The 26,288-nt window shown below is 35.4% G+C and overlaps 2 protein-coding genes across 8 annotated transcripts in view; one reads left to right on the top strand and one right to left on the bottom strand.

Annotated features, from left to right (window-relative positions):
* The window catches only part of GLMN (glomulin, FKBP associated protein), a 35,303-nt gene extending 23,581 nt beyond the window's left edge, over positions 1-11,722 (bottom strand). For 2 of the 7 annotated variants that reach the window (XR_013993785.1, XM_081056160.1), the window contains exons 1-7: positions 11,614-11,698; positions 10,694-10,784; positions 10,144-10,269; positions 5,654-5,770; positions 4,400-4,508; positions 3,086-3,326; positions 1,730-1,832 (exon numbers count right to left, since the gene is read on the bottom strand). Coding sequence is in view for 5 of the 7 variants with exons in the window: in XM_081056160.1 (XP_080912286.1) it covers positions 1,730-1,832; positions 3,086-3,326; positions 4,400-4,508; positions 5,654-5,770; positions 10,144-10,269; positions 10,694-10,732 (735 nt within the window). In the remaining 2 variants the exon portion in view is untranslated. Of the gene's footprint in view, positions 1-1,729; positions 1,833-3,085; positions 3,327-4,399; positions 4,509-5,653; positions 5,771-10,143; positions 10,270-10,693; positions 10,830-11,613 lie in introns of those variants that run through there. The other 5 variants (XR_013993786.1, XM_081056161.1, XM_081056163.1 and 2 more) reach the window with 5 other exon arrangements.
* The window catches only part of RPAP2 (RNA polymerase II associated protein 2), a 72,924-nt gene continuing 58,357 nt past the window's right edge, over positions 11,722-26,288 (top strand). Inside the window, exons 1-6 of the mRNA XM_081056159.1 lie at positions 11,722-11,857; positions 12,577-12,622; positions 17,225-17,339; positions 18,695-18,793; positions 18,986-19,051; positions 21,677-21,765. Coding sequence (XP_080912285.1) covers positions 11,785-11,857; positions 12,577-12,622; positions 17,225-17,339; positions 18,695-18,793; positions 18,986-19,051; positions 21,677-21,765 — 488 coding nt within the window. The 5' untranslated portion in view covers positions 11,722-11,784. The remainder of the gene's footprint in view (positions 11,858-12,576; positions 12,623-17,224; positions 17,340-18,694; positions 18,794-18,985; positions 19,052-21,676; positions 21,766-26,288) is intronic.

Raw genomic sequence — 26,288 nt, 5'->3', positions numbered from 1 at the left:
AATCTCAGCATTAATCTCATTTAACTAGGTATCCCTGTTTATATCAGTCACCAAATCATCTCTCATCCCCAGAATGTAGTTACCCTAAAATTCTGGCATCTCCTCTTCTAACCTCTTCTCCTATCCCTCCTCAAATTTTAGACACCCTTCAAACGTGGCCTGTGGAACTCAGTCATTAGCAAAATCAATTCCTCTATGGTCTCTTACTTCTTTTGCTCTAAATGAAATCTGATTCTCCTCTGAAAACAACTGTTTTCTCTGTAACCCTCTCAAAGGGTTGGTATTTTTTCATCCAGATCCATTTACCACCAAGCCTGGAAGCAAAATACCTGTTCTCCTTGCTGCTTCTAGACCATTCAACCCACTCCTCTCTAAAATCCCTCTGATTTAAACTCATTTCACGTAAATATACCACTCGACCCCTCTTTGTTGCAGTCATTAACAGACCCCAAGGTCACTAACTAATTGGCTTTCTGACAGCACTCTTATCATAATTCTGTGTGATTTAAATGTACAACCAAAGATCCTTTAAGACCCTGGAATTTCAGGTACTCTCACTTTGTTTAGTTCGATGATCTTGGCTTCCATCCTCTCCTTAAAACATTCAGTCCCACGGTCATACTCTGACACTGTTATTAGTAACTGTTACCTTCCCATATTAATTTCAAGCATCCTTTCTTTAACCTCTGATGTTTTCAGCTGACTCCTTATAGTAACCTAATTCCAACAACTTATTAACCAAACCAGGACCTACAAGCTAGTGATCCCATCATCTTTTCACTCTCACATTTAGTGTGTCCTACCTTCCCTCCTTACTCAGCTTTAATTCCACTGTCCATCATAAGTCATTCCCTGCACACATGCTCAATGCTCCTGCCCCTCCCTTGCTTTGCGGAACTCACAGTTCTCAAAAGCCTGACCTAACCAACTTCCTCCTACGCTGCACCTGCATTCGTGTAGATGAACATGGCTAAAGAAAACCCGCAGCCACAATTATGGCTAATTTGAAATTCATGACTATCAATCTAAGTACATATTTTTCTATATTTAAGAGTAGTTGCCTAATATAGAATCCCAGCACATTTTAAAATACTCTTGATGCATAAAGCCGAGTTGCTTTTAAAATAAAATCTCCTTATTTCTAGAGTATTTTGAGAATATTTATCATGAGCTTTAAAATTAGGTTCTTCTTTGGCACAAAAATTCCACTTCTAGGAATTTAACAATTAAAGAAATATGCAAAGATTTGGTTAATGAGGTACTTATCACACACTTTAACAGTTAAAAAAAAATGAAGTTTGTATAGTAATGAAAATGTTGAAAAAAATCTACGTGTCGAACTACACGGCACTGGTTAAATATATTATGCTAAATCCATACTATGGAATACTATTAAGCCAATGGAAAAATATTCATAGTATGCTAAGAGAAACAAAATAGATTACAAAAGAGTATATAATATTTTTTGACTACGTTTACATATGTAAATGTTTATTTATGACTATAAAAGCATAAAAAAGTGTGGAAGGTACTAATATTTGTTTATATTTGGATAATGAAACTATTGCTGTTTATTTTCTTTTTGTTTATCTGTGTTCTACAAAAAATACCTATTGCTTTATTAATGAATGTATCAATTTACATGCCCAGGTGCAGTGCATGAGAAAACAGCAGAGTAACATTTTAGATTACAGCAGATTTTTTATCAGATTAAATGAGCTGTACTCACTATTATTTCAGATGCAAAACACCTTAAGGGATCATTTCCAGCTTGTTCAGACTGCTCAAGGAATTGTGCTGTCAGCAAAGGGCATTTCAAGTTTTTGAAACAACTAAAGTAGAAGAAATGGGTAACTATGAATACAGCACTTTCTAAATATAAAATACCTAGTTCTATAAATATGTCTAAGTTAGTTTTACATGAAAAATAACATAGCACCAATAAATCAATGGCTTGTCAACTGGAGATGTCTGATCCTTCTTATTAGGAATGGGGAGAGCATGAGAACACCTTGCCGAATTCATGTCTGGACTATACCAGTGGATGCCGAATGTTAGTCTGAGGACCAGTGCTAGTCCATGATATAGTTTTCATTATTTCAAGAAAAAATTGGGACAATGTAGTAATTTTTTCATAAAGCTGTATTTGCTTTATTGAGAAAACCAATTCTATGATGAAGCTTTTTTTACTTCTTTAGTTAAAATATCTTTTCTTTCATGAAATAATGGGTTTTATAAACAGTAAAAAAAAAAATTTAACATCCTAACCTGACAGAGTGGAAAGCTAACAGTAGTTTTAGTCTCCAAAATTTTTAAAATAAAATTATTGGTCAATATAATTCAATAATCTAGTCCAGCACTGTCCGATATAAATATAGTGCAAGCTCCATGTACAATTAAAAATTTAGTAGTTACATTAAAAAAGTAGTAAGAAACAAGAGAAATTAATTTTAGTAATTTATCTTATTAACCCAATATATCTGAAATGTTATCATTTTAACATGCTATCAGTATAAAAAATTATTATGGTATCTTAGTATTTTTTTAAGAACAAGTCTTCAAGAATCTCAATGCAATTTACACGTAGAGCACATCTTAATTTGGACTAGCCATATGTCAAGTGTTTGAAAATCACACTGAACAGTGCATAATTAGTTATTATGTTATTATACTATAGTGCCCCTGGAGTGAATGCTACTGGGTACTCTGCTACTGTTCTTGCAGTCAAGTTGGGTGTTCAACTCTGTTCTGTGCTTCTGCTTTCACTTTCAACGGGAGAGTAAAAACACAATTCTCCCACAGTAGGACCAAATGCTTTTTCCCCCACTTCTATTCACTTACTTTGATGAGTAATGGCAATTCACAATTGAGTATAAATTAAACAAATGGATTTTTGTTTTAAATTTTAACAAATATCATTGCCCCATTAAGTGCCCATGTTTTATCAACTGAACCCCATATCCTTCTAAAATCAAAATTTGAAACTAGACTTATATTACCATTGCAAACAAAACAAAAAGCAAAATAACTGAACTACAATTATAACATTTAGGTCCACTGTGAAATGTTCTAAAAATATACTTACAATTTAAGTAATTCATCCTTTAACTTTTCATTTTCCAGCGAGTTCTCTTTGTCACCAATGACTTCTTCCACAAAAGGCTTAGTGAACTCTATTAAGGCCTTGCAACACTGACACAGGCCGTAGTTATCTGTTTGTATCTGTTCTTTTGAATATGGAACAGGAAGGAGAGATAGCTGACTCCAAATGGTAGACAATGCTAATCCAACTGAATATGCCTTGTTGCTATGAAGTTTCTGTATCACTAAAACAGAGACCAAGTTGTTACTTGAGGTAGCCTATCACACGCACTAAACATGGGACAAGAAGTTCAGTTAATATAGAATTAAAACACATTTTTTTCATATTTTAAGAACTCTGAAATCAGGATGACATATCATAGCTTATTTGGCAGTGTTTTTTTCTTTCTTAGAGGTGAATAATAAAGCATCTTATAATCATGGCAATTTACAATAGACGCCATGAAATTTTGTTTAGGTATGTTTACAACAGTTTGTATACTTAAGACAGAAACACTTTCTTCCATGTTTTTTGGTTGTTGTGAGTATAAAATAAGAGAATGTGTTTTATAAACTAAAAGGTACAGTAGAAATGGGAGTTAATATTGTTAGATTTTTCTTTCTAGAAGACTGAATATTTCACATGGTACAAAGCTGCTTGCTGGGCATTCACATTTAAAACAAATCTACTCTGATTTCTGATTTTGGGCTCTTCTAGCAGATTCTGAGTTATATGCAGGTCCTAAATTAAAAAGTAGTCTCTTCCCACGTCCTCCTTGGTTGCTAAGGTCCATTACCTACCAATACTGTTACGGCACTAAGCCATGGAGCCTTTTCTTTCCACACTTGGTTCATTCTTTTAGTAGTACTTTCACTATTTGCAACCTTAACCTCCTAAGGCCGAGGAGGAGCAATGCCCTGCCTGATACTGGTTTTCACTAGGATACAGGACTACCACAATCAGACTGAGTACTGCAGATACCATGGAGGCAATCTTTTAAATATGTTTATAAGGAAAATTCTAGATATAAGTTGCACATAGGAAGGTTAGACAAAAAGCTATAGGTTACAACATAGCACACAAAAACAGAATAACAAGCAATAAGATATTTACTGGGCACCCACTCTGAGCTAGGTGTTATCACCTTTCTATGAGCAGCAGGATTCAAATTGGCATTGCTATCACCAGTTTAAGCAGAGTATTCAATAATTCGTCATAAACTTCACTTTGGTGTAGTGTTGACATTTTGGAGTAACATCAAAGCACTTATACAGATAAAATAAAATAAAAATTTAGATATATCGAAGTACTCATTACCTGTTTGTAATGGCTGAAGTAAAAGAAGAATAATTTGGGATATCTGTTTTCCAGAGGGCTCTTCGATCAGTTCAAGCAAACCCAACAATAATTCCTTTGGATTACATAACTATAAAAATATTCACAATTGAACCTGTTTAATACAAGTTGTATTTAAAGCCACATGATTACTATTTTTAAGAGAAGGCATATACTGAGAAAATATAATTATTTTTTTGCTTAACAGTAAAACACCTTAAAAAAAAATACAACCGCAAAACAATCTGTGATTGTCAAATCACTGTCAAACTAAAAGTAAGCAAGAAGTCAAAAGTCAAAAGGTCTGTAATGGACAGTTACATTTTAGAGGCTTAAATTCCTGGCTAAAGGAAAAGTTAGAGAAATGAGAAAGGAGAGCCTGATCACCAGAGCTGAGGTGTCCTTTGAGCGTTGCCTGTCTGCTCTGAAGGCTACCTCTATCCCCAGAGCTTCCAGCAGGTGGACCTTATCTCGCATCATCAGGGTATTTAGATGAGTGCAGTCTCTTGTCCTTCCTAAACAGGTAAACCTTTGCACTGCCTTCTGAATGGCCATGTTATCACCTCACTTAACTTGTTTTTAAAAAAAGCCCTCATAGTTAATAACTAACATGTCGATGGAGTTCCCTCTTTCCAAGTAGGTATTTGTGTTTATTTGCACTTATCTCTAAGTAGATTCTTGTAATGTCATGTTTTTCAGAACTTATCTTTCTTAAACATCATTTTTGACTTATAACTCTATTAACCTTATACGAAGAGTCCCTTTCTAAAGTTGTTAGTCACAACCAATCTACTTCCTATTCCTATTTTCACTGTGATCACTTGCATTCTAGGTTTATCATATTCTTTTAGGGAACATACCACAGAGGAAAGAGCACTGAGATTGATTCTAGTTCTAACGCTGCCAAAAGATCAGGGTGGCTTTGAACTACCTCTCTAAACCTTGAATTCCACATCTATACAATCAGCTACTTATTAAAAATAGAGACTTTTAGGTCTCTCCTTGGAGTTTCTGAATTAGTGGGTCTAAGATAAAGTTAGACAATCTTATATTCAGAAAATTTGGGTAAACAGAAATGGACTTGCCCATCCAATCAATAAGGTTGGGCCTTTTCTTCAAAGAGTTCCCTCCTGTATTTTCATGAACTAAAAGCTTTCTCACCAAAGAAAAGCATTAGACATTAAAGGGAATTATAAAATACTACTGCATATTGTGATAAAAGTTTTGTTAACTTACCTTTGTCAATAAATCAAGCATCAGGAAATATTTTCTTTTATCATCTTCCTTATTATTCCATAAAAGGCATCGAACAACAGGACCAACAAGATTCCAGCCCATATTCTTGATGATGACCTGAATAACATTTTTAGAGTAAAGCAAATGCTGCCATCTATGGGACTCTCACAGTGAGCTTTCTTAACTTGGAGGAGCTTAGAATTTCCTCTCAACAGGAAAGATGAGGCAAGTCCTGCAATATCTCACCACCCTGAGCCAATATCTCAGGGTGTCTGCAAACAGATACCAACGTTTTAAAATAGTTTTTTATATTTTCACTGAGGAAAGGCAAATGAGCCTTCACTTTTAATCACGTAAGCTGGTCTTTCCCAGGATTTAAATAGTTCCTCTATTTCCAACAAGAGAATTAATTTGCTTGCAATGAGCAAGTAGTTAATTTTCATGGAGAATTTTGCTCCTCTGATTCATAAGAAAATCTAGTCAATGCTCATGAACCTTTTAAAAGTTCCTTGGGGAGTCTCAAAATATATTATAATCATGTAACTATGTAAAAGGAGAGGGTGCCGTTTCATTAGTTTTCTCTCCCAAATACAAGATGCTTCTATGTTCAAAGATATTTCAGAATGCTTACCACACAAGGAAAAACTTATCTTTACAATTAGTGATTCACATTCATTAACAAAACCACTGATTTTCAAAACTATCAACAATATATTCCACTTCTCTGGCCTGTATTCTACTTTAACTCATAAACATTTATCAAGCATAAACTATGTCAGGTCCCTAGAATATTCTAGGGGCTAGCAATAAAGCAAGGAACACATCAGTTAAGATCTCTATTCTCATAATTTACATCATAGGTTCATTTGTTTAAAAAAAAAAATCTAAGAAGAAGATAAATAGGTACAATACCCACTCCATGACCCCAGTCTTACAAACTGAGAAAGGTAGAGTATAAGGTATAGTAAAAGAATAGTTACTTCCATCTGCGGAAGGCAAGAGAGATTTCCCAGAAGAGGCAATGGCTAAGCTAAGACGTGTGAGAGAAATAGAGAAGTCTGTCAGACACAGATAGGAGGGAAATACATTCAAGGCTCTGCAACAGCAATGTGTACAGGTGGACGACTTAACATGTCCTACAGAACTAGCAGCAGAGTATGTTAGGGCACATGAACACATAGTTTACAAAAGAGGAAATACTATTTGTTTACATCTCTGCTCTTTTATTAACTGGTCATTTAGTTCGTCTTATTAATCTGCATGATTTCCTTATACGTTAATATTTACTTAGCTGTATTTATAACAAATAATTATTTGGTTTTTTTGGTTGTCTTTATATTTTACATAGCAAAATACACTGTTTATTTTGTCCCTTTTCTACTGCTTTTATGTCTAAAATGGATTTCCTCCTTTAGATTTATAAACATTCATTAAATTTTTTTAAAAAAAGATATTTCACCATGCTTTTTATTCAATAAGATTTATGTTGGAAATGTGGCATAAAATGAAGACTTAAATTTATTTAAAAAAAAAAAACAAACAAACAGGAAAACAATTGGGCTTTTAACTTAATGGGATCTCTGAACATTCTTTTTGTACTAGTTATTTCTTCTGCCTGGCACACCCTTCTCCCAGACAGTCCCAGAGTTTATACCCCTGCTTCCTTCAAACCTCTGTGCAATTTCACCCAACACAGTCCAACCCCTTAACCATCCTTTATTTTTCTCTACGGTATTTATCACTTTTTAACATACTATGTAATTTATTTATTGTGCATATATCTATCTTCCTTAACATTTAAGATCCATATGTAGAGTGATTTTTGTTCACTGCTATACCTATTTCCAACATCTAGAGTAGGACCTATTATAAAATAGGTGTTCCATAAATATAAGTTAAATGATGTCTATTACTTTTAAGCATACAAAATTACCCTCCCTCCAAAGATTTGATATTCTGTTCCATTTTATTCTATTTATATGTGGCTTGGATTTTAATATTTAGGTCTTTACTAATCAGGAACTTACGTTATGTGGTCAATTTTTTTTCAAATACTAAATATTCCACCATTACTTATTAAATAAGCCTACACTCACTTTAAAAACTAATTCCTGTGAGACTCTACTTTTTCAACTAAGCACTTCTTTCCCTTTCTACCCTATAAGTGATTCTCTGAGAGAAATTAACTATAAGAGAAATTCCAGATTTGAATAAGATTTTGCATATCTAAGCTGAAAAAAATAATTATGGTAAAATATTTTACAAACATAATCTCAGTTACAAGGAATCCAGTCATTATGTAAATAGTGAATAGTTATGAGGAAGGCAAATATTGACTATCTATAAGCTAGACTGTTTAATCTTAGCAACCTTACAGGGTAAGATTATTATCCCCAATTGATAGATGAGAATGCTGAAGTTTAGAGATTACTGACATGCCAAATGTCCAACAACTAAAATATGGCACAGCAGGATTTGTATATAAGTCTCTCCATCTCCACAGCCCGTGCTTTCCTCACTATACCAATGGCTTTCAATGGGGGCTATTTTGATATCTACCAGGACATATCTGGCAATGTCTGGAGACATTTTTGATTGTCATTCCTGGGGGGGAGGATTGCTATAGTATCAATAGTGCCAGTGTTGAGAAACCCCGCACTATAAGTATCTTATGACAAACTATTCATATGGCTTTTAAAAAAAAAAAAAAACATTTACATGAAATAGATTAATAGCAAATCTTGATCAATCTTGATTGTGTCACTGGCAAAAAAAATAAGTTGCAGTCAGTTTTTAAGCATTGTCTTATCAACATCTGAACCTCTGAATTTAGCTGACCTTACGTTACAAAGATGATTCTCAAGCTATTAAGACTAAGCCTCACTATGCTTAAATCTACCACAATCACCTATTCTCTAACAGTCATGCGCAAATCTACATCTTAATCTCCTACTTCTCTACCAAGCTCCACACTATTTTTCAACTGCCTGCTGCATCTTAAATTCACTATTTCCAAAGTACACTTATTTGTCCTCCTTCAGGAAACTTCTTAGGTAGCCATTTTCTGTTTGGGATGTTTCTACCCTCTCAGAGGTTAGAAACCCTGCCATCTTTGATGTCTCACTCTCTCTTACCCCCACAATCAATGAGTTCCCTCTATTCTACTCTAAACCTTCCATGCAAGTGCTACATCGTGCTCATTGGAGGCAGAGCAGAGTGGATAAAAGTTCTAAAACCGAGCTGCACAGGTCTGAATCCTGGATGCCACATAAAATCTGTTACTTTTGGGCAAGTCACTTGTCTTTCAGTGCCTGTTTCCTTGTCTACAAAATGAATTTAACAGTAGTACATCATGGGATTCTGGAGAGGCTACATGAGTTAACAGATATAAAGCACTTAAGACAGTATCTGACACATAGTAAATACTCAATAAACATTAGCTATTATTAATTTTATTATTACTAGCTAAAAGTAAGGTACTTTGAAAGGTTATCCTCTGAGAATGCAATTGGAAAAAATCAAGGAGTTAAAGAAAACATTAAATTTACTTTATTTTGGGCTACAAAGATACCATAAACACACCAAGAACAAATGTATTAAATAAATGACCTAATTTTTCTAAAAATATTTTCTTAAATAAAAAAGGGATTGGCCCTTTAAACTACTAGGAGATTTTACAACAATGTGCGATTTAAAAGTTTTAAGTAATCTCCCAAACACAATAAAGGTATCCTGGATATAATCACAGACCAGCATGTCTAGATTGTGATAACAAGAAAGAAAACGTCTGTAGAAATAAATAGCATCATAAATGAAAAAAAAGTGTGTCCTAAAAAAGAAGATGCTCTTCCTTTGTGCAAGAAGTGGAGTCCAAAGACACAGTATTTGGCAGTGCTGCCAACATGTTTCTGAGAAAAAGCTGTTTCTGATCCTCAAAAGATCCTTTCCCATTGTGGAGAATGATTTATCAGACAATCGTAGCTGGATCATATTGGCCAAGTCATTCAGCTTTCCTGTTCTGATTTTAGCTACCCAAAATATTATATACCCAAAATGTTATCTTACTTAATATTTGGTTTTCTATATACATCTGGCTGGAGGAACAAAATGTGCAATCACCAAAAATTAATACCTAGCGTGCCTGATACTTATATTTCTCAAGGTAAATTAGTGACCCAAATGCTACTTGTGATGGTTCAACTAGACGTAATCCCTGCTCTCCTCAAGCACTTTTCTTATACTTCAACTATAGCACTTATTTTATTTATTCTGCCTCCTTATTGCTAGTTGTTTACAGGTTTGTCTCTTCCACCAGACTGTGAGTACCTTAAAGTACATAGTCCTAATTCCTTTTTTGTTTCCTCTTGTGGAAATTTAAGTTAGTTGATTCTTAAATGTTTGATGAATAAATGAACGGATGAATAACAGCATCATGTGGATATTCTCGTTCCAGGTAAAGACTGAAAAGTTTGCACAAAGATTATACTTACCTTATTCTTTTCATTCTGAATAATTTCTAATAGCTGGTCTATGTGCCCTTCATCTACGCATCTTTGTCCTGCTAACTGAAATAGACCAAAATCTTCTTCTTTGAAGTCTTGCTCTTCTAGGATTTGCTGGCAAAAAAACAAAAAACCAAACATGTTTAGGCAAATAGAAATTCAATAATGACTTGATTTATTTTCTCTCTGAAAAAAAAGGAAATCTGTTTAAACTGTAGGTAAGTTGCACATAAACATATGTACGAAAATTAGGATTAGCCTATTAAATACTTTAGTGAATGATCTTGAAATCCACTATATCAAAGATAACTTTAATAAGGATCAAGATTAAAAATTTTAAAGGTTATTTAGAAAAGTATGTCATTTGGAGAAATAACCCAATTGCCTTCCTGCCCTATCAATATTTATACGCAGGTCAAAAAAAGCAAGGATTAAAGAAGATAAACAATTTGAGTGACTACAAATATAATTAAAAATAATCTATGCCCTTCTCATATTTTGAAAGATATTTAACTTTACAAAAATAAAAATTACTTACACATCTCTTTATTACGGATTGAAGTTCCTCCACAGCCATTCCTCCTTATTTTTCCTAGCTTTGAGACTGAAATGTACTAATATAAAACACACTGTTAACAATCAGAAATATTACATTTAAGTATTAATAAGTGATATTTCATTCTGTTGAATTATTAAATACAATAAAGAAAATGCAGTTTTAATGCTGAAATGCTTCTACTGAAAGGAGTCTGTTAACCTAAGAAAAGTTTATTTAAAAAAAAAAACTATTGCATCTTTTCAAGTTTGCTTAAGCACAGCTTTGCTTAGTGTAGTTATGAAAGCTACATCCGAAAATAAAAACCTCTAGAGCACTCCCAAAAGGACGGCAAATATGGACTACACAAAGTGCACTGAAAAGGCAAAGTGTTTCATTTCTGAAAACATTTCCAAAAGATGGGCCTGAAATCAATTCTAATCAACAGGGAATTTTTTTTACTTTTTAACGTCCTACTTGACAAAAATTGAAGTCAACACAACTCACCCAGAATGGGTGAAAGTTCAGACGCCCTCCAGCCCCTGTGTGACCAGGACATTTCCCTTCAGAGATGAAGTACCCAAAATAATCAATCGTGTCAGTGAGATCAACCCGCGGCGCTCAGGAGAACCCCGTGCCGTTCCCGCCGGCCATCGTTTCTCCCAGCTGGAAGGCCCGGCACCAGCTCCGCAGTAAGGGCGCGGGTCGGGGGGTCCTCACCGCAGCGCGCTCCAGGGCGGACAACACCCCAGCGCGCGTGCGGGCGGCATCCGAGGGAAGCCATTTCTCCTGATTCCTGCTAGTCGCGGCGTTCGGGCCTCACCACTTCGCCGGGTCTAATCGGCCGGCGGCATCGCATTCTCCGCGCCTCAAGCCCCGCCGTGAGCCCCCGCCGTCCGGGACCTCCCAACGTGTCCACTTACCCGCCAGGACTCTCGCCCCTTTCAGCGTCCTCCTCCACCTCCTCTTCTGGCCGCGTAGGCCGCGCTCCGAGCCCCGCCCCACTCCGGGCGGCCCCGCCCCGCGCTGCGCGAGGGGAGGCGGAGCCTCGGGGGGAAACTAGGATCGGACGCTACCGTCTGACGACGCTCTCCATGGCTGAGTCGGCCCCGCAACCCTCCGCCCGCCGCCAGGCCGGGGCCCCGCGCCCCCGCCGAGACGCCGCAGGTAGGCCAAAGAGCCTCTTTCCACGATTTGACCCCGCGAACTGAGCCCCTACACGGTTCTAGACTAAGGCGCGCGGGATGCTCCCGAAAGGCTTTCCCGGAGGCGGAGGTCTTCGGGGACGGAGAAGGCCGAGAGCTTCGCGCCGCCGTCCTCGCGCCCTCCGGGAAAGACCTTCGGCCGAACCCCTAACTCTTTACACTAGCGTTCCAAGATTCCCCCCAAATGGCCTCTGAGGGAAAGGACAGTACAGTTCCTGGGAGCCTACAGCTGGAGTCGCCAGAATAGGCAGGTGACCAGGGCGGCATCAGCCAGCGGTGTGCGGCTGCCGGTGAACCTACCATTGGTCCTAACATTTGTTCTGCGGCTCTGGTGCCCCTGTTCTCTGAGGTATTGGCTGATCACCTCCCTTCTTGCCAGGGAGTGAACATTTGAGGGCTGGAGAGAGGCTTCCCCTAAAAGTACCCAGATTTCAGATTTTTCACGAGGGCTTAAGTATGCATTTGTGATGCAGGAGAAAATTGAATCCCGTAGGAGATACATGTTAACCAGGAAAAATTTGGGGGATAATTAATTTACAAAAACAAATTGGATTCCCTTCCCATTTTATTTTAAACATGTGGAAAAGAAGAAAAGATGGTATACAGTTTATTTGGGCAGGAATCTGTTCTACACCCTAGTGTTTGTAGACTTGACTTTTTTTGTTTGTCTTTTAATTTTAGGTACTAAGCAGACAGGTGCCTTGAAACAGCAAGATGCTTCTAAAAGGTATGAAAACTACTTGGACAACTGCATTCACTTAGCTGTTTATCTCATATTAATTGAACCATTTTAAAAAACAATAATGGGTTCTACCTTAGAGAAATTATGAGAAGGGGAAGATCTGGAAAGTACTATAAGTTCTCACATAGACAGTTATATCTCCCGACTCCATGCTTTAAGAAAACCAAATCAGACATTTTTAGGTTGCTGGCGAAGGTGTATGAGTATCTGTAGAAAGGTGTACATGGGAATAGACCTTCCTGAATTAACCAAGTACTCTTTTTCCACCTCTTTGTATACGCTCTCCTTTTTTTGCTTTATATGTTAGAGTCTCCAGGAAGCCTTTTCTGTCCCTTGTTTACATCATGTCCATATTTTCAACAAAAAGTTGTCCTGCTGTATTGTCTCTTGGCTTCTAAAAAGGCAAGATTTATCTTCTCTCACAAAATGTTTCTAGAGTAGAAGTAGTCTATGAGATGATTAAAAAATGCATACCTGTGATACATCATTTTATGAAGTATTGGCTTTGTCTTAATTCATTTATTCTTTCAAAAATATTTACTGAGTGTAAGATATACCAGACTTGTGTTAGGCCCCAAGGACATGGTTTTGAACAGAATAGACACAGTTAACTAGTGGAACAGAGAAATACCAATTAAATTATCAAAAATAGGTATATAATTACAAATTGTAGTAAGTTCTGTAAAGGAGGAGGAGTAACAGGAGTCCAGGTTAGCTGGAGTTTTGCAGGGAGAGTGGTGGGTTTTCAGGGAAGGACTTTTGAGAAAGGAATAAGCTGAGCCTTGAAGGCTAAGTAGACATTAATCAAAGAGTAGTAAGGAGAGACCTATAGTCAGAAGTGGCAGTACATGTGACAAGAAAGGCATGGTCATTTAAAGAAAGGAAAGATGCCCACGATGATGTGCCAGCATTCTGAGCAAGGGAAGTAAGGAGCATAGGAAAAGGTTAGAGAGGCACGATTCCATTCATACAGACCTAGTAGGCCATGGTGAGAGATTTAGATTTTCTAAGTGCAAATGGGAAAAATTTTTAAGTAACAAAGTAATGGAATTTAAGTTTAAAAAGTTTTAAGGTGTTAGGGGAGGTGATTATCTGGGAATGGAGAAATTGGATGACTTTGAGATCTGTTTTGGAAAGTACAGGCATACCTGGGAGGTATTGCATGTTCAGTTCCAGACCACCACAATAGAGCAAGTTTAGTTAATATTGATAATGATGGTAATTTGCAACTTTCTTCAACACTGATCTGACCACAAACCTGAGGAGATTATATTTTATTTTGAGCAGATCATTCAAGATGATGAAACAATTAAAAATCCATGGGGGTAACCAAATAGTTGTTGAGGGAAGTGATCCTTTATAAATTTATTCCAATTGCAAAATACTTCTATATCCAATCCAAGTGAATAGTTTTAAGCCAGAAATTAAAGAACTTTGCAAAAATATAAAATCCACTATTCACACTAAATTTTTTTATTTTAATTTTTTATTGGGGAATATTGGGGAACAGTGTTTCTCTAGGGCCCATCAGCTCCAAGTCGTTGTCCTTCAATCTAGTGGAGGGCGCAGCTCACTGCCCCATGTGGGAATCGAATCAGCAACCCTGTTGTTCAGAGCTCGCACTGTAACCAACTGAGCCATCTGGCCGCCCCCACACTAAATTTTTATTTCAAAATGTTAACATGTAATACATATATTATTATTAAATAAATTAATGAATGGTTTAAAATTTTCTCACTTTTCATCCTAATATGGTAAATATTAGCAAATATAACGTACATAAGCAAAAGCTTTAATTTTAAAAGTACCAGGTCTGCCAGTTAAGTTCGTGAACTTGCCACTATGCACTTACATTGGCAACATAGTACAAAGAGGTCAGTAAGGTTTCATAACCTTCGGATATCAGTGTCTCACAGCTGTGTTCATGTCGACGTGTGGCGGTGTCTTGCTAAGTGGCATTCATTATTGTTGCATGTTTTTTGTGCCATTGTGAGAATGTCTGAGATTGAATTAAAGCAATGAACAAACATTAAATTTCTTGTTAAATTTGGCAAGAGTGGAAGTGAAATCATGGACATGTTAGTCTAAGTTTATGGGGATAATGCTATGAAGAAAATGGCAGTGTACAAATGGATTAAATGTTTTTCTGAGGGGAGAGAACGCGTCACTGATGAAGAGAGGTCAAGGGTGGCCAGTAACGAGCAGAACTGATGAAAATATTGCAAAAATTCATCAAATTGTGCATCAAAATTGTCAAGTGACTGAGAAGTATAACAGACCAAGTAGACATCGATAGAGAAACAGGAAAAATCTTAACTGAAAATCTTGGCCTGAGAAAGGTGTGTGTAAAAATGGTCCCAAAGGAGCTCACCAATGAACAAAAGCAAAAGAGAGTCGATGTTTGCCAAGACCTTTTGGAGAGGCAAGACGATGCTTTAGGCCGTGTTATCACTGGTGATGAAACAAGAGTGTACCGATACGACCCTGAAACAAAGCGTCAAAGTGCACAATGAAAGTCAGCCAATTCTCCATGACCAAAAAAGTTCCGTCAGTCTAAATTAACAGTCAAAATGATGTTGTGAACCTTTTTTGGTATCAGAGGGATTATTCATTATGAATTTGTACGAACTGGACAAACAGTTAATCAAGTTTACTATTTGGAAGTGCTGAAAAGGCAGTGTGAAAAAGTTAGATGAAAACAACCTGAACTTTTCGCCAACAATTCATGGCTCTTGCATCACAACAATGCATCAGCTCACACAGCACTGTCTGTGAGGAAGTTTTTAGCCAATAAACAAAAAACTGTATTGGAACACTGTCCCTACTCACCTGATCTGGCCCCCAGTGATTTCTCTCTTTACCTGAAGATAAAAGAAATATTGAAAGAAGACATTTTTATGACATACAGGACATCAAGGGTAATATGACAACCGCTCTGATGGCCATTCCAGAAAAAGAGTTCCAAAATTGCTTTGAAGGGTGGACTAGGAGCTGGTGTCGGTGCCTAGCTTCCCAAAGGGAGTCCTTTGAAGGTGACTAGTGATATTCAGCAATGAGGTATGTAGCACTTTTTCGAGGATGAGTTCGCGAACTTACCAGATTTTATATAAAGGAATTCTGAGACCAAAAAGTTTGAGAATCACTGCTGTATTCATTTCAAACATCATTTCAGACAGAAGGTAGCCGTGAGACAGGGCTATCCATAGGAAGCAGCTGTAGGTATCCATCAGTTAAGAGGAGTGTGGCTGTTTTAACTCTTAAATCAGCAATCCTAATGCAGGTTGTGTACTGATCTTAGCATATGACATAGCTTTTATTGGTAAGCAGCTAAATGAGAAAAATTTCTATGAAGTTAAATATAGTCAACATAAAGAACTGCCTTTTAGTGTGTTCATGCCTTGTACTTCTTTGATATAGCATGGCTTTTATGGGAGAACAGGTGTTACTTACAAATTTATTCTTGTTTTAATGTCCCTATTTGTTCCTATTTGGCAATCCTGTGTCAGTCCTCCAAATTGTTTTTGTAAAACATTGCTCCAGGCAAGGAATTGGCTCAAAGATTTTAGAAGTCAGTGAAGGTAGGAAGAAAAGGTGAGTACATTCTAGGTCCAGATATGAGTGCCAAGTCAAGGTGCAAGAGGCCAGCAAAGGTCGTTCTAGTAGGCAAGTAGAAACCAGTACAGAAAAGGTGGAAATATAGTTGGTATCTGTGGTCCTATGGCAGTGATTTTCAACCCTGTTTCACACTAAGATTATCTGGAGAACTTTTAAGAAAACACCAATAACCAGGCCCCATACTCAGAGATTCTGATTTAGTGAGCCCGCAGTGGGACCTGTGCATAGTATCTTTTTTTAAAAATCTCATCAGATGGTTCTAATATACAGCTAGGATTGAGAACCACTGTCCTAGGGCCATTGTTTGATCTGATAGCCTGTGCTTTCTGTGTTCTATAATGTATGGGGCAAGCAAAGGCTGACAAAGTCCCATTGGTGCCAGGCAAGTACCCACCCTCCTAGGAAGATTGCTGTTTTCCTAAACCACACAGTCATATCAGTATAGTTTTTAATAAGACTTGACAATAAAGGAAATAAACACTTCTTGGCAGATATGACTCTGTTCTGTCAAACCAAGCCGTCTGTTAACTTTTGAGATTTGACACAAATTATCACTTGTAAGAACAGATAAAGTTGTGTTTTTCCTCTCTAATCTCTTCTTATTTCTAAGGATTCAGAAGAAAAGCCTCCCTTTTTAGGTACACTCGGAAGTAACAGAGTATAAATTTTTACTGGCAAAAAGATTTCACCATATTTTCTTTTCTGTAGAAATTTCTTAAGTTCTTCCTTGTGCTCTGAGCTCTGGAAATCAAATAATCTAGTTACTATGGCAGACTTTCTTTGTGTACATTGCAACAAGTAGCTTGTTTCCTTTTTGAAAAGTATTGGATCAAAAGTAACAACATCAAAAAAATATAAATTTAAATAGCAAAATAGTAAATTGTTAGTGTTGTATTTCAAACAGAAAATTGGCTATGGTAAAACTTATAAGTAGGATAATTTTTAAATTTTAAATAATTCTCTTAATTTTAGGAAAGCAGAACTAGAAGAGACTGTGAGAAAGAAGATTGAGTTTGAGAGAAAAGCTCTACATATTGTTGAACAGCTTTTAGAAGAGAATATTACAGAAGACTTCTTAAGGGAGTGTGTATGTGTTGACAAATGATTACTTCTGTAGTATAAGATCTTTAAATCTGTGCGACATGAAATTAGCTTGCATTATTGAAATTTTTGATTCTGTTCTTAGTCACCACATGCATGTAACATGCTTTATCATTCATGCATTTTAAAAATAATTATGCATTCCTTGTATAATGATTATAAATGCACTAATGGAAAATAACATGCATATTTTACCCCTTTGTTGTAATTGTTTTAACCAGTCCGCTAATATCACTTGATTTTCATCATTTGCACTAATGATCCCAGTGTTATTGTCCATATTCTATATGTTGTCCTCTTTTAGTAACAGAAGATTATTATTTTTTAAATATAATTCCATTAATTTGGATAGTTTAAAAACCTGGAATACAGATTTTTTTGTGTGATTTAACATATAACATGAGAATTATAATCTGCATTAATTTTTTTGTTTTAACGGCCTTATTACATTAAAATTTAAAATGGAAATTTCTATTATATCCCATAATCCTTAAGAAAAAAGAGAAATGGAAAATTAAAACTCAGCTTCTATTGCAAAAATAATTCTTACTGTGGTTCAGATTGTTCTAAACAAGAGGAAAATAAATATGACAATACTTAAATTGATATAGGTAACTACATCAGAATCTGCCTACATGATGACTCTAAAGAAGATAAACAAAACCTGAAATGCTTCATTTGAAACAAGTACCTTGTGTTATTGTCGATAAAAAGTTTTTCAGCCCCTGCACAAACAGAAAACTTTCAGAAATCTTAAAGAGTTAAGATTATTTGAACATGAAGATGTCAATGGGAAAAATTTGGTGTTAGCTTGTAACTATCCCTTCACCATTCTCCTGTAGTTTTTTCAGAAACTAGAAGATTTTACACAAAAATTCGTTCAGGAGTCACAGTGACACCTTTCATATTTTACTTTGTGTTTTAAGATTGTGCTTTAAAAATAGGTAAAATTATATCTTATTATTTTATGTGGTGTTTTGAATAATACTTTTAAAAAAATAAAATATGCTATCAGTATTTTGCTTTGGTAAAGCAATCAGAAAAGCACCATTTCTTCCTCCTGCCTCAGAATTATTTCATGAACTATATAAGATGCATAGTCTACTGTGGCAGAAGTTTTTTTATTGTTCTTTTTAAAATAATTGCTACTTTTTTTGAGTACTTACTATGTATCAAGCACTTTTCTAAGTTCTTTTGCTTCTCTGATTCTAACATCAAACCTATGAGCTAGGTACAGTTGTTATCCATGTGTTTTCAGATGAGATCTATGGGGCCTGGAGGGCTGATAAATGAGCTTTTTTCCAATAATGTGGGGGGAATGCCCCTTTCATTTTATTACAGGGAAAGTTTATCACACCTGCTCACTACAGCGATGTCGTGGATGAGCGTTCTATTATCAAGCTCTGTGGTTACCCCTTATGTCAAAAGAAGCTGGGAATTGTAAGTAATTTTTTAAATATAGGCTTTTAATTTTTATATTTAACAAAATACTTTGTAGAAAGAATGAGAAGTGAAACTGAGGTCATAAACTGATGACATGGGTTAGCCAAACATGACATGGCGATAACTTAATTTTGTAACATAAGTTCAAGTTTATTGAATTCTTTTGTAAGCCTACTTTCTTTTCTTTAGGTACCAAAACAGAAATACAAAATTTCTACCAAAACCAATAAAGTCTATGATATCACTGAAAGAAAGGTAAGTTTAAAGGCTTTTTTCAATTCGACAGTTAATTTTTTTTTAATTAAAGATTTTATTGGGGAAGGGGAACAGGATTTTATTGGGCAACAGTGTGCACTTCCAGGCCTTTTTTCCAAGTCATGTTGTTGTCCTTTCAATCTTAGTTGTGGAGGGTGCAGTTCAGCTTCAAGTTGTTGTCCTTTCAGTCTTAGTTGTGGAGTGCGCAGCTCAGTTCCAGGTTTAGTTGCCGTTTTCTAGTTGCAGGAGTCACAGCCCACCATCCCTTGCGGGAGTTGAACCGGCAACCTTGTGGTTGAGAGGATGCGGTCCAACCAACTGAGCCATCTGGGAGCTCGGCGGCAGCTCAGTTCAAGGTGCCGTGTTCAATTTTAGTTGCAGGGGGCGCTGCCCACTATCACTTGGCAGGAGTCAAGGAATCGAACTGGCAACCTTGTGGTTGAGAGGATGCCCTCCAACCAACCGAGCCATCTGGGAGCTCAGTGGCAGCTCAGCTCAAGATGCAGTTTTCAATCTTAGTTGCAGGGGGCAGAGCCCACCATTCCTTGCGGGACTCGAGGAGCCGAACCAGCAGCCTTGTGGTTGAGAGCCCATTGGCCCATGTGGGAATCGAACCGGCAGCCTTCGCAGTTAGGAGCATGGAGCTCTAACCACTTGAGCCACCAGGCCGTCCCCCGGCAGTTAATTTTTAATATTATACTAAATGAAACTCTAAAAATAAGATCTTTTTAAATAAAAATAAAATCTGTTTAAAATCTTGTCTTTTAGAAAATAGTCATGTTAAAAGATTTTCATTTATAAGTATTTCAAACAAGGTGTTTAAAAATCTCTTTGCTTATGATTTAATTAATACTGGAACATTTGAAAATTAAAAGTGTATATTGGAACAAATTCAGGGAAGTAAGTCACGGAACAAAATAGAGAAGAGCAGATTCACCACATATGTGGGCTCTTGGTATATGACAATAGATCAGTGGAGAAAGGATGCATTACCCAATAAATAGTACTGGCACAATTAATTATCTATGTGGAAGAAATGAAAATTGACCTTTATCTCAATGTCCATTCAAAGATCAATTTTAGGTTAATTAAGGACCTAAGTGTAAAAGACAAACCTTTTCAAAGACAGTATCGGAGAATATCTTTATAAACTTGGACTAGAGAGAATTTCTGAAATAAGATAGAAAATTATAGACTGTAGGGGAAAAACCGATAAACTTTCCTACGTTAAAATTTGAAATGTTGCTAATAAGTTTCCAAAACAAAAGTGAAGACATAAGCTACAAATCAAGAGTTAATATTTCTCACATATCTGACTGCAAATTCATAACCAAAATATATAATCTATAAGAAAAAAACAAACAACCTAATAGAAACATTTTATAGGAGATTGAATGACTAATTAACATGAAAAGGTGCTCAACCTTACCAGTAATCAGGAAAATAGCAAATAAAAACACATTGTGTTACGTTTTCACAGCCCCCAAATTAGCAAAATTATAAAAATCTGACAGTATTAATAACTGTGTACTTCTGGTGAAATAAAAAGTGGTACAAATTTGAGAAACTGGCATTATTTAATAAAGTCAAATTTGTACATTCTTTATGAACAAGCCTTTCCATTCTTTGGTATATAGCCTAAGGAAATTCTTGCTCATGTGCACAGGTATATATGTATATGAATGTTCCTAGCTGGATAAACAAAATATGGTATATACATAGAATGGAGTATTATTTAGCCATTAAAAGGAAAGAAATTTTGACACATGCTACAACATAGATGAAATTTAAAGACATGCTAAATGAAATAAGCCAGTACAAAAGGACAAATAATATGATTCCATTTATATGAGGTAACTAAAGTAAAATTCATGGAGACAGAAAGTAGAATGGTGGTTGTCAGAGGTAGAAATGAGGAGTTATTGTTTAATGGGTGTAGAGTTTCAGTTTTTCAAGGTAAAGAGAATTCTGCAGAGGGATGGTGGTGATGGTTGCACAACAGTGAGAGGTACTTGAGATTTGACCTGTACAGTTAAATATGGTTAAGCTGGTAAATTTTGTGTATTTTATCACAATTTTTTAAATTTTAAAAATTATTTAAAAAAAATTTTCGTAGTGCCATTGTAGCGATAACAAAAAAAAAGAACTCAATTATCCATAAACAAATAAACAAATAAAGGGTAGTGTACTTACACAGTGGAATGTAATAGTGTAAATGAATAAACTACAGCTACGTAAATGAATCTCAAAAACATAATGTGGAAAAAAAGATAAGAATATATAACATGATTCCATTTAGGCAAAGTTTTAAGAGTAAGCAAAACTGAATGATAGATTTCATAGGGATATGTATAGAAGTAGCAAAACTTAAAGGAAAGCAAGAGAATGAGTAACATCTAATTAATGATAATGGCTACCTCTGGGGAATGTGGAGAGTGATGCCATCAGGGAGGGTCACATAGTGACCGTCAAAGGTGCTATACTTTTTTCTTTCCTTTGGTAATAGATTCATGGGTTTTCATGTGTGCTTTTTTGAACTATATATTTGTTTTATACTCTCTTCTGTACCTAAGTTGTGTTTCACAGTAAGGAAATAAATTGCTAGTTTTATATTTTTCTTTTCAGTGTTTTTGCAGCAATTTTTGTTATAGAGCATCTAAGTTTTTTGGAGCACAAATTCCTAAAACTCCAGTATGGATTCGAGAAGAAGAAAGGTAATTTAAATCATTATGTGTACATTTGTTCATGTGTTCTAAAAATTTCTTCTTTTTGAGATATGCAGAGAATAGGTCAAGTTTTCTTTGGAATGTTACCATTGTATCCATTTTAATTGTGGGGAAATGGTTATATTTTAAGTATAGCTATTAAGGATTTTACAATTAAAATCAGAAAATTAATGCATTCAAATGTTATTTGTTGTTTTAGCTTTAATCACAAAACCTGAACTTTGCTTCCCCCTATGCCAATTATTTATTTTAATTCTATTAATAGTCCTGCAGTAAGAATGTTAAATTTTTTTGGAAGATACTGGATCTTGGGATCCAACTGAACTCATTTTGTCGTTAGAAAACTGTGTACTATGGTTAAAAAGTTCAGGTTACTAATTCATTCAATCTTTATTAAAAATCAGTATAATATTTTATAATTTAAAGAATCCCAATTGAGAGTCATTTTTAGCAAAAAGCATTTAAGGACAGTCCTGGGATTTTGCCTCTTGGGAAATATTTAAACATTTACAACATTTAGTAGTTACTGAATTTGAGAGGAAATGTATTATTGTGGGGCAAATGGAATAATAACATAAAAAAGGTAACAAAAATTATTGTTATATAATTAAACTATATTGTCTAGAAATTTCAAAAACTTAATGAGATAATGTCTCAAGTAATTCATGCCTGGTAGAGACTTATAACACAAGGAAGTGTTATTTGTGGTAAATAGTTAGGATCTATGCTAAATAAAGTCAATGACATGAATGAGATAAGATGCAAGTTCACTAAAGATTTTTGCCTAAACAAAACAAAACTCTTAGTCTTATCAGATGTACATGAGGTTCCCGTAGGTTCCACTAGCATCGATTGTACTGATGACAGTATCTTCGTTGGCAGACACCTTTATCTGATGGTCCAATCCTCTGTGGTTTAGAATATGTAAAACATACCACTCTATGGCCTTTGTTACTTGAATAAAATATCATGAAGACTAAATTGTTCATCATTTCTCCACCAGCGTGACTTTCTTGTTTGGAGGATAAAAGATTGTAGCATTGTCCAAATTGACTGAGAAGCTAAGAGCAGCTATTAAACTCACTCTTTTTCTCTTAATATTTCTTTCACCAGAGCTGCCCATTGCCTCCTTCGCCCTGTCAGCAGCATATTCCATTTCCCATGTTATCTTCTTTACTTCTTAAATTTAGTCCTCTCGTTTAGCCAATCCTCGGAACTGCTTCAACTGCTTCAAAACCATTTACCAAACTACGTTTCCTGTGATCTCTGTTTTCTTCAAATATAGTTATTGGTACTTCCTTTAGCTAATTTAAAACAGTTCTTCCCTCTAACCTTTCCTAAAATCTTACTATTCTATGTTCAGAATGCCCATTTTTTTCCCTAAAACGAGAAGCTCTGTCACTTTCTATTTGTGGTTCTTGAAATTCTACCTTATCTATATGCCCTTCCCTTCCTCACTAAAAAAGAAAGATGAAAATGGCCTTGGTTTCCCTGAACTAATCAATTTAATTTTCATTCAAAGTGTGTATGTTATGTATGCTTAGTACCTGGCAGGCTGCACACAGTATAAAGCCCAACCTGTAAGTTTAAATTTAAGCCCCAATGGGATGGCAAAACAGATACACGTGAGTAAAACAAATTTGTACTTATTCTAATAGGGACCTGTAATGTAAGTTAGTGAGAATAAAACATTGCATAATGAGAAACTACAAGCAGCACAGATGAGAAAATAAACTTGTAGGAATGGGTAAAAGTGTTGGAAGTAGATAGTGAGAACATTAGCTCACTTGAAATAAAGGGTATCTTTGGTGAAAAAAATAGAAGACAATGATAGGTAACAAAGGACCATGTGAAATTTAGTATATCCTCAAGTACTGGGGAACCATCGGGTGTTTTTGAACAGAATTTAATCTGGCATTGGTCTACAAAATGAATTCAAGAAGAAGGGACCATAATTAAAGATCTGAAAGGGTCCTTAGAGATCTTTTAATCCGACCTCTTTATCAAATTCAGAAAGAGTAAGTGTATTTTTTAAGCTAATGATAGATTCTAAACCAGGCCTGGATTCATCATATTCCACTTGATTGGAAGTAACCAGTGAGTAATCTATAATATACAACGGTCACATTGCACATAGTGTGACTATAGCCCTTATTTATGTTTAATACTTGTCATTATATAACCATATCAGTATCTTTTATATCTGGATGCATCAGTGTTACCTTAATTTCTAAATTCTTACAGGCAAAGATGTCAATTTATTTAATGAAGCCACTAGAGGTCACTGTGTTTTCACAGAGAATTTTTGACATTTTTAATGTGTGTTAATAATCAGAATTCTAGAATTCAGTATTCCTTTAAAAAGCTTATCTAGCTATTGCAAATATAAGCTCAACAGGAATGTGATATTTTAAAGAAAGCCTTTTCATATATGATAGGGGATATAACATTCAGAACCAATGTATTTTAAAGGGGAAAAATGGCTTAAATGGAGGCGTTTAGTACTTAATGCAGAGATTTTTATTAGCTTAAAAGTGAGTCATCATAAAAATTACATCCCATTAGTTTTAACTGTAGTTATTTTATTAATATTGATTATTTTAGTATTAACTGTTAAATATTTAATAATCATTATTTAAAAATAAGAATAAATCTTAAAATCCACTCAAAGAATTAGATATCCTGTTGCAATGACTTCCAAAATTTTTGACCACATAGTAAATGTATTTTACATCGATGATGTAATTTATTTTAAATGTGTTTTACATGTATGATCGAACACATACTTGTAACTGAAATAAAAGCTTTAAGGAACCTTTCCTTACTACTAAAAGAAAGATGAAAATGGCCTTGGTTTCCCTGAACTAATCAATTTAGTTGAAAAGCCTCTGATATTTTGTACTGTTACTTTTTAAAAATGCTGGTAACCAGCCACTTAATGGGTTGGTGCTGATCTGCAGTTTTCAGAGCACTATTCTGTTGGGTCTAGCTTAGGTGTTTTGTTGTTTTATTATAGGAAAGTCTGTTATCAACACTAAGCCTCAGTTTCCTCATTTGTAAAGTAGAAAGTTACTTTTAATCTTAGTTCCCTTTAGTTTTGATCTTTTACAGTTCTAAGTCACTGCTGTTACAGTGAAAGTTTTTACTTATCAAGGTGATTCCTAGATAAGGAAAGTTTTTACTTATAAAAGTGATTAAAATTATTAGCATAAGACTAGGGAAATTTATACTCCCTTGTCCTTGTAGGGAAATCTGTCTCATTTAAGAATATAGAATAAAAGTTACTTAAATAATTTGAACTCTTCAGTTTGTAAAGATGAAGGCTGATAAAAGATTGAATCAAAGTTTTTAAATTATGTAAGAAAACTAGGAATGTTTTATACTATGTCCAGGACTACTTGAAGTTGACATCTGTAGGGATACCATGATTTTACACACCATTTGAAATAGAATATTGAATTTGACACAGTTGGTGTTTTTTACATTATTGTGAAAGCAAATATAAATTTATTCACCAGATTCTAAAATACTAAAACCTGTAGTGTCTCTCAAAATTTCTAAGATATTGTTTTATACCATAATAAGCTTACTGTCTCATTGGTTAAAAAAAAGAAGTTGTATAAATAGATTTAAGAAAGATTTAGACAAATTCATGAATTCTAGCTCCATAGTTCTATTGCGGCTTTCAAGTCAGAAAGGGCCTTAGAGGTTTTCTAGGCCTTTGTTTTTTTATTAAAGTATGAAAAATTATCTGGAGCATCTTTCTAATGTCATGGAGAGCAGCAGTACTTCTCACAAAATGTCTCCTATGCCCTGTCAAAGATAGAACATTGACCTAGATGGCCTGGGTCATGACGCAGTATGATGCTTCTCATGTTATGAGTTAGAAATTTTTTACCCACTTGGTGGCCAGAAACAGACCACACAGTTTTGTTCCTCTGAGACAGTGTGCTCATTTAGATAGTCATATAGTTGCATTTTTAAATTCTGTTTGGTTGACTGTAGGTTCTGACAAATCTTTGAAGAAGGGGAGTTTCTTGAATTGTAACCTAAAAAATCAGGAGTTAAAACTAAGAAGGAAGGACAAGTGTTGAGTAGCAAGTTATGATTTAAAAGATCAAATTGGGGTGAATGGTTAATGCTGACAGAGCTAAAAGCGCCATCATGTGGCTCAGAGTAGGGGATTTTCACACATACTTCTCGGCAATAAACATAGTGTAATCTCAGAGGGTGCGGAAGCCAAAAAACCTCTGCAGAACAACTTCTGTAACCTCTTCCTGAATAGCCACCTCTGTTGCTTGGTATACAGAATAAAAACTTTCTGAAACAGATTTTAACATGTCTCAAATTGTATTTGAAAAATTCCCACTACAGGGGCAATTGGCTATAGCCTGCTGCTTCTGTTGGTTTCTATGTGGTACACATATTCTAAGTGATACACACATATGCATATATACATACATACATACATACATACACACACAGGGTTTTTTGGCATGGTGTTTCTACTT

The sequence above is a fragment of the Rhinolophus hipposideros genome (genome assembly GCF_964194185.1).
Source record: "Rhinolophus hipposideros genome assembly, chromosome: 8".
Taxonomy (NCBI): Eukaryota; Metazoa; Chordata; class Mammalia; order Chiroptera; family Rhinolophidae; genus Rhinolophus; species Rhinolophus hipposideros.
Note: the sequence above shows the minus strand (reverse complement) of the source record. Positions and strands in the feature narration are given on the sequence as shown.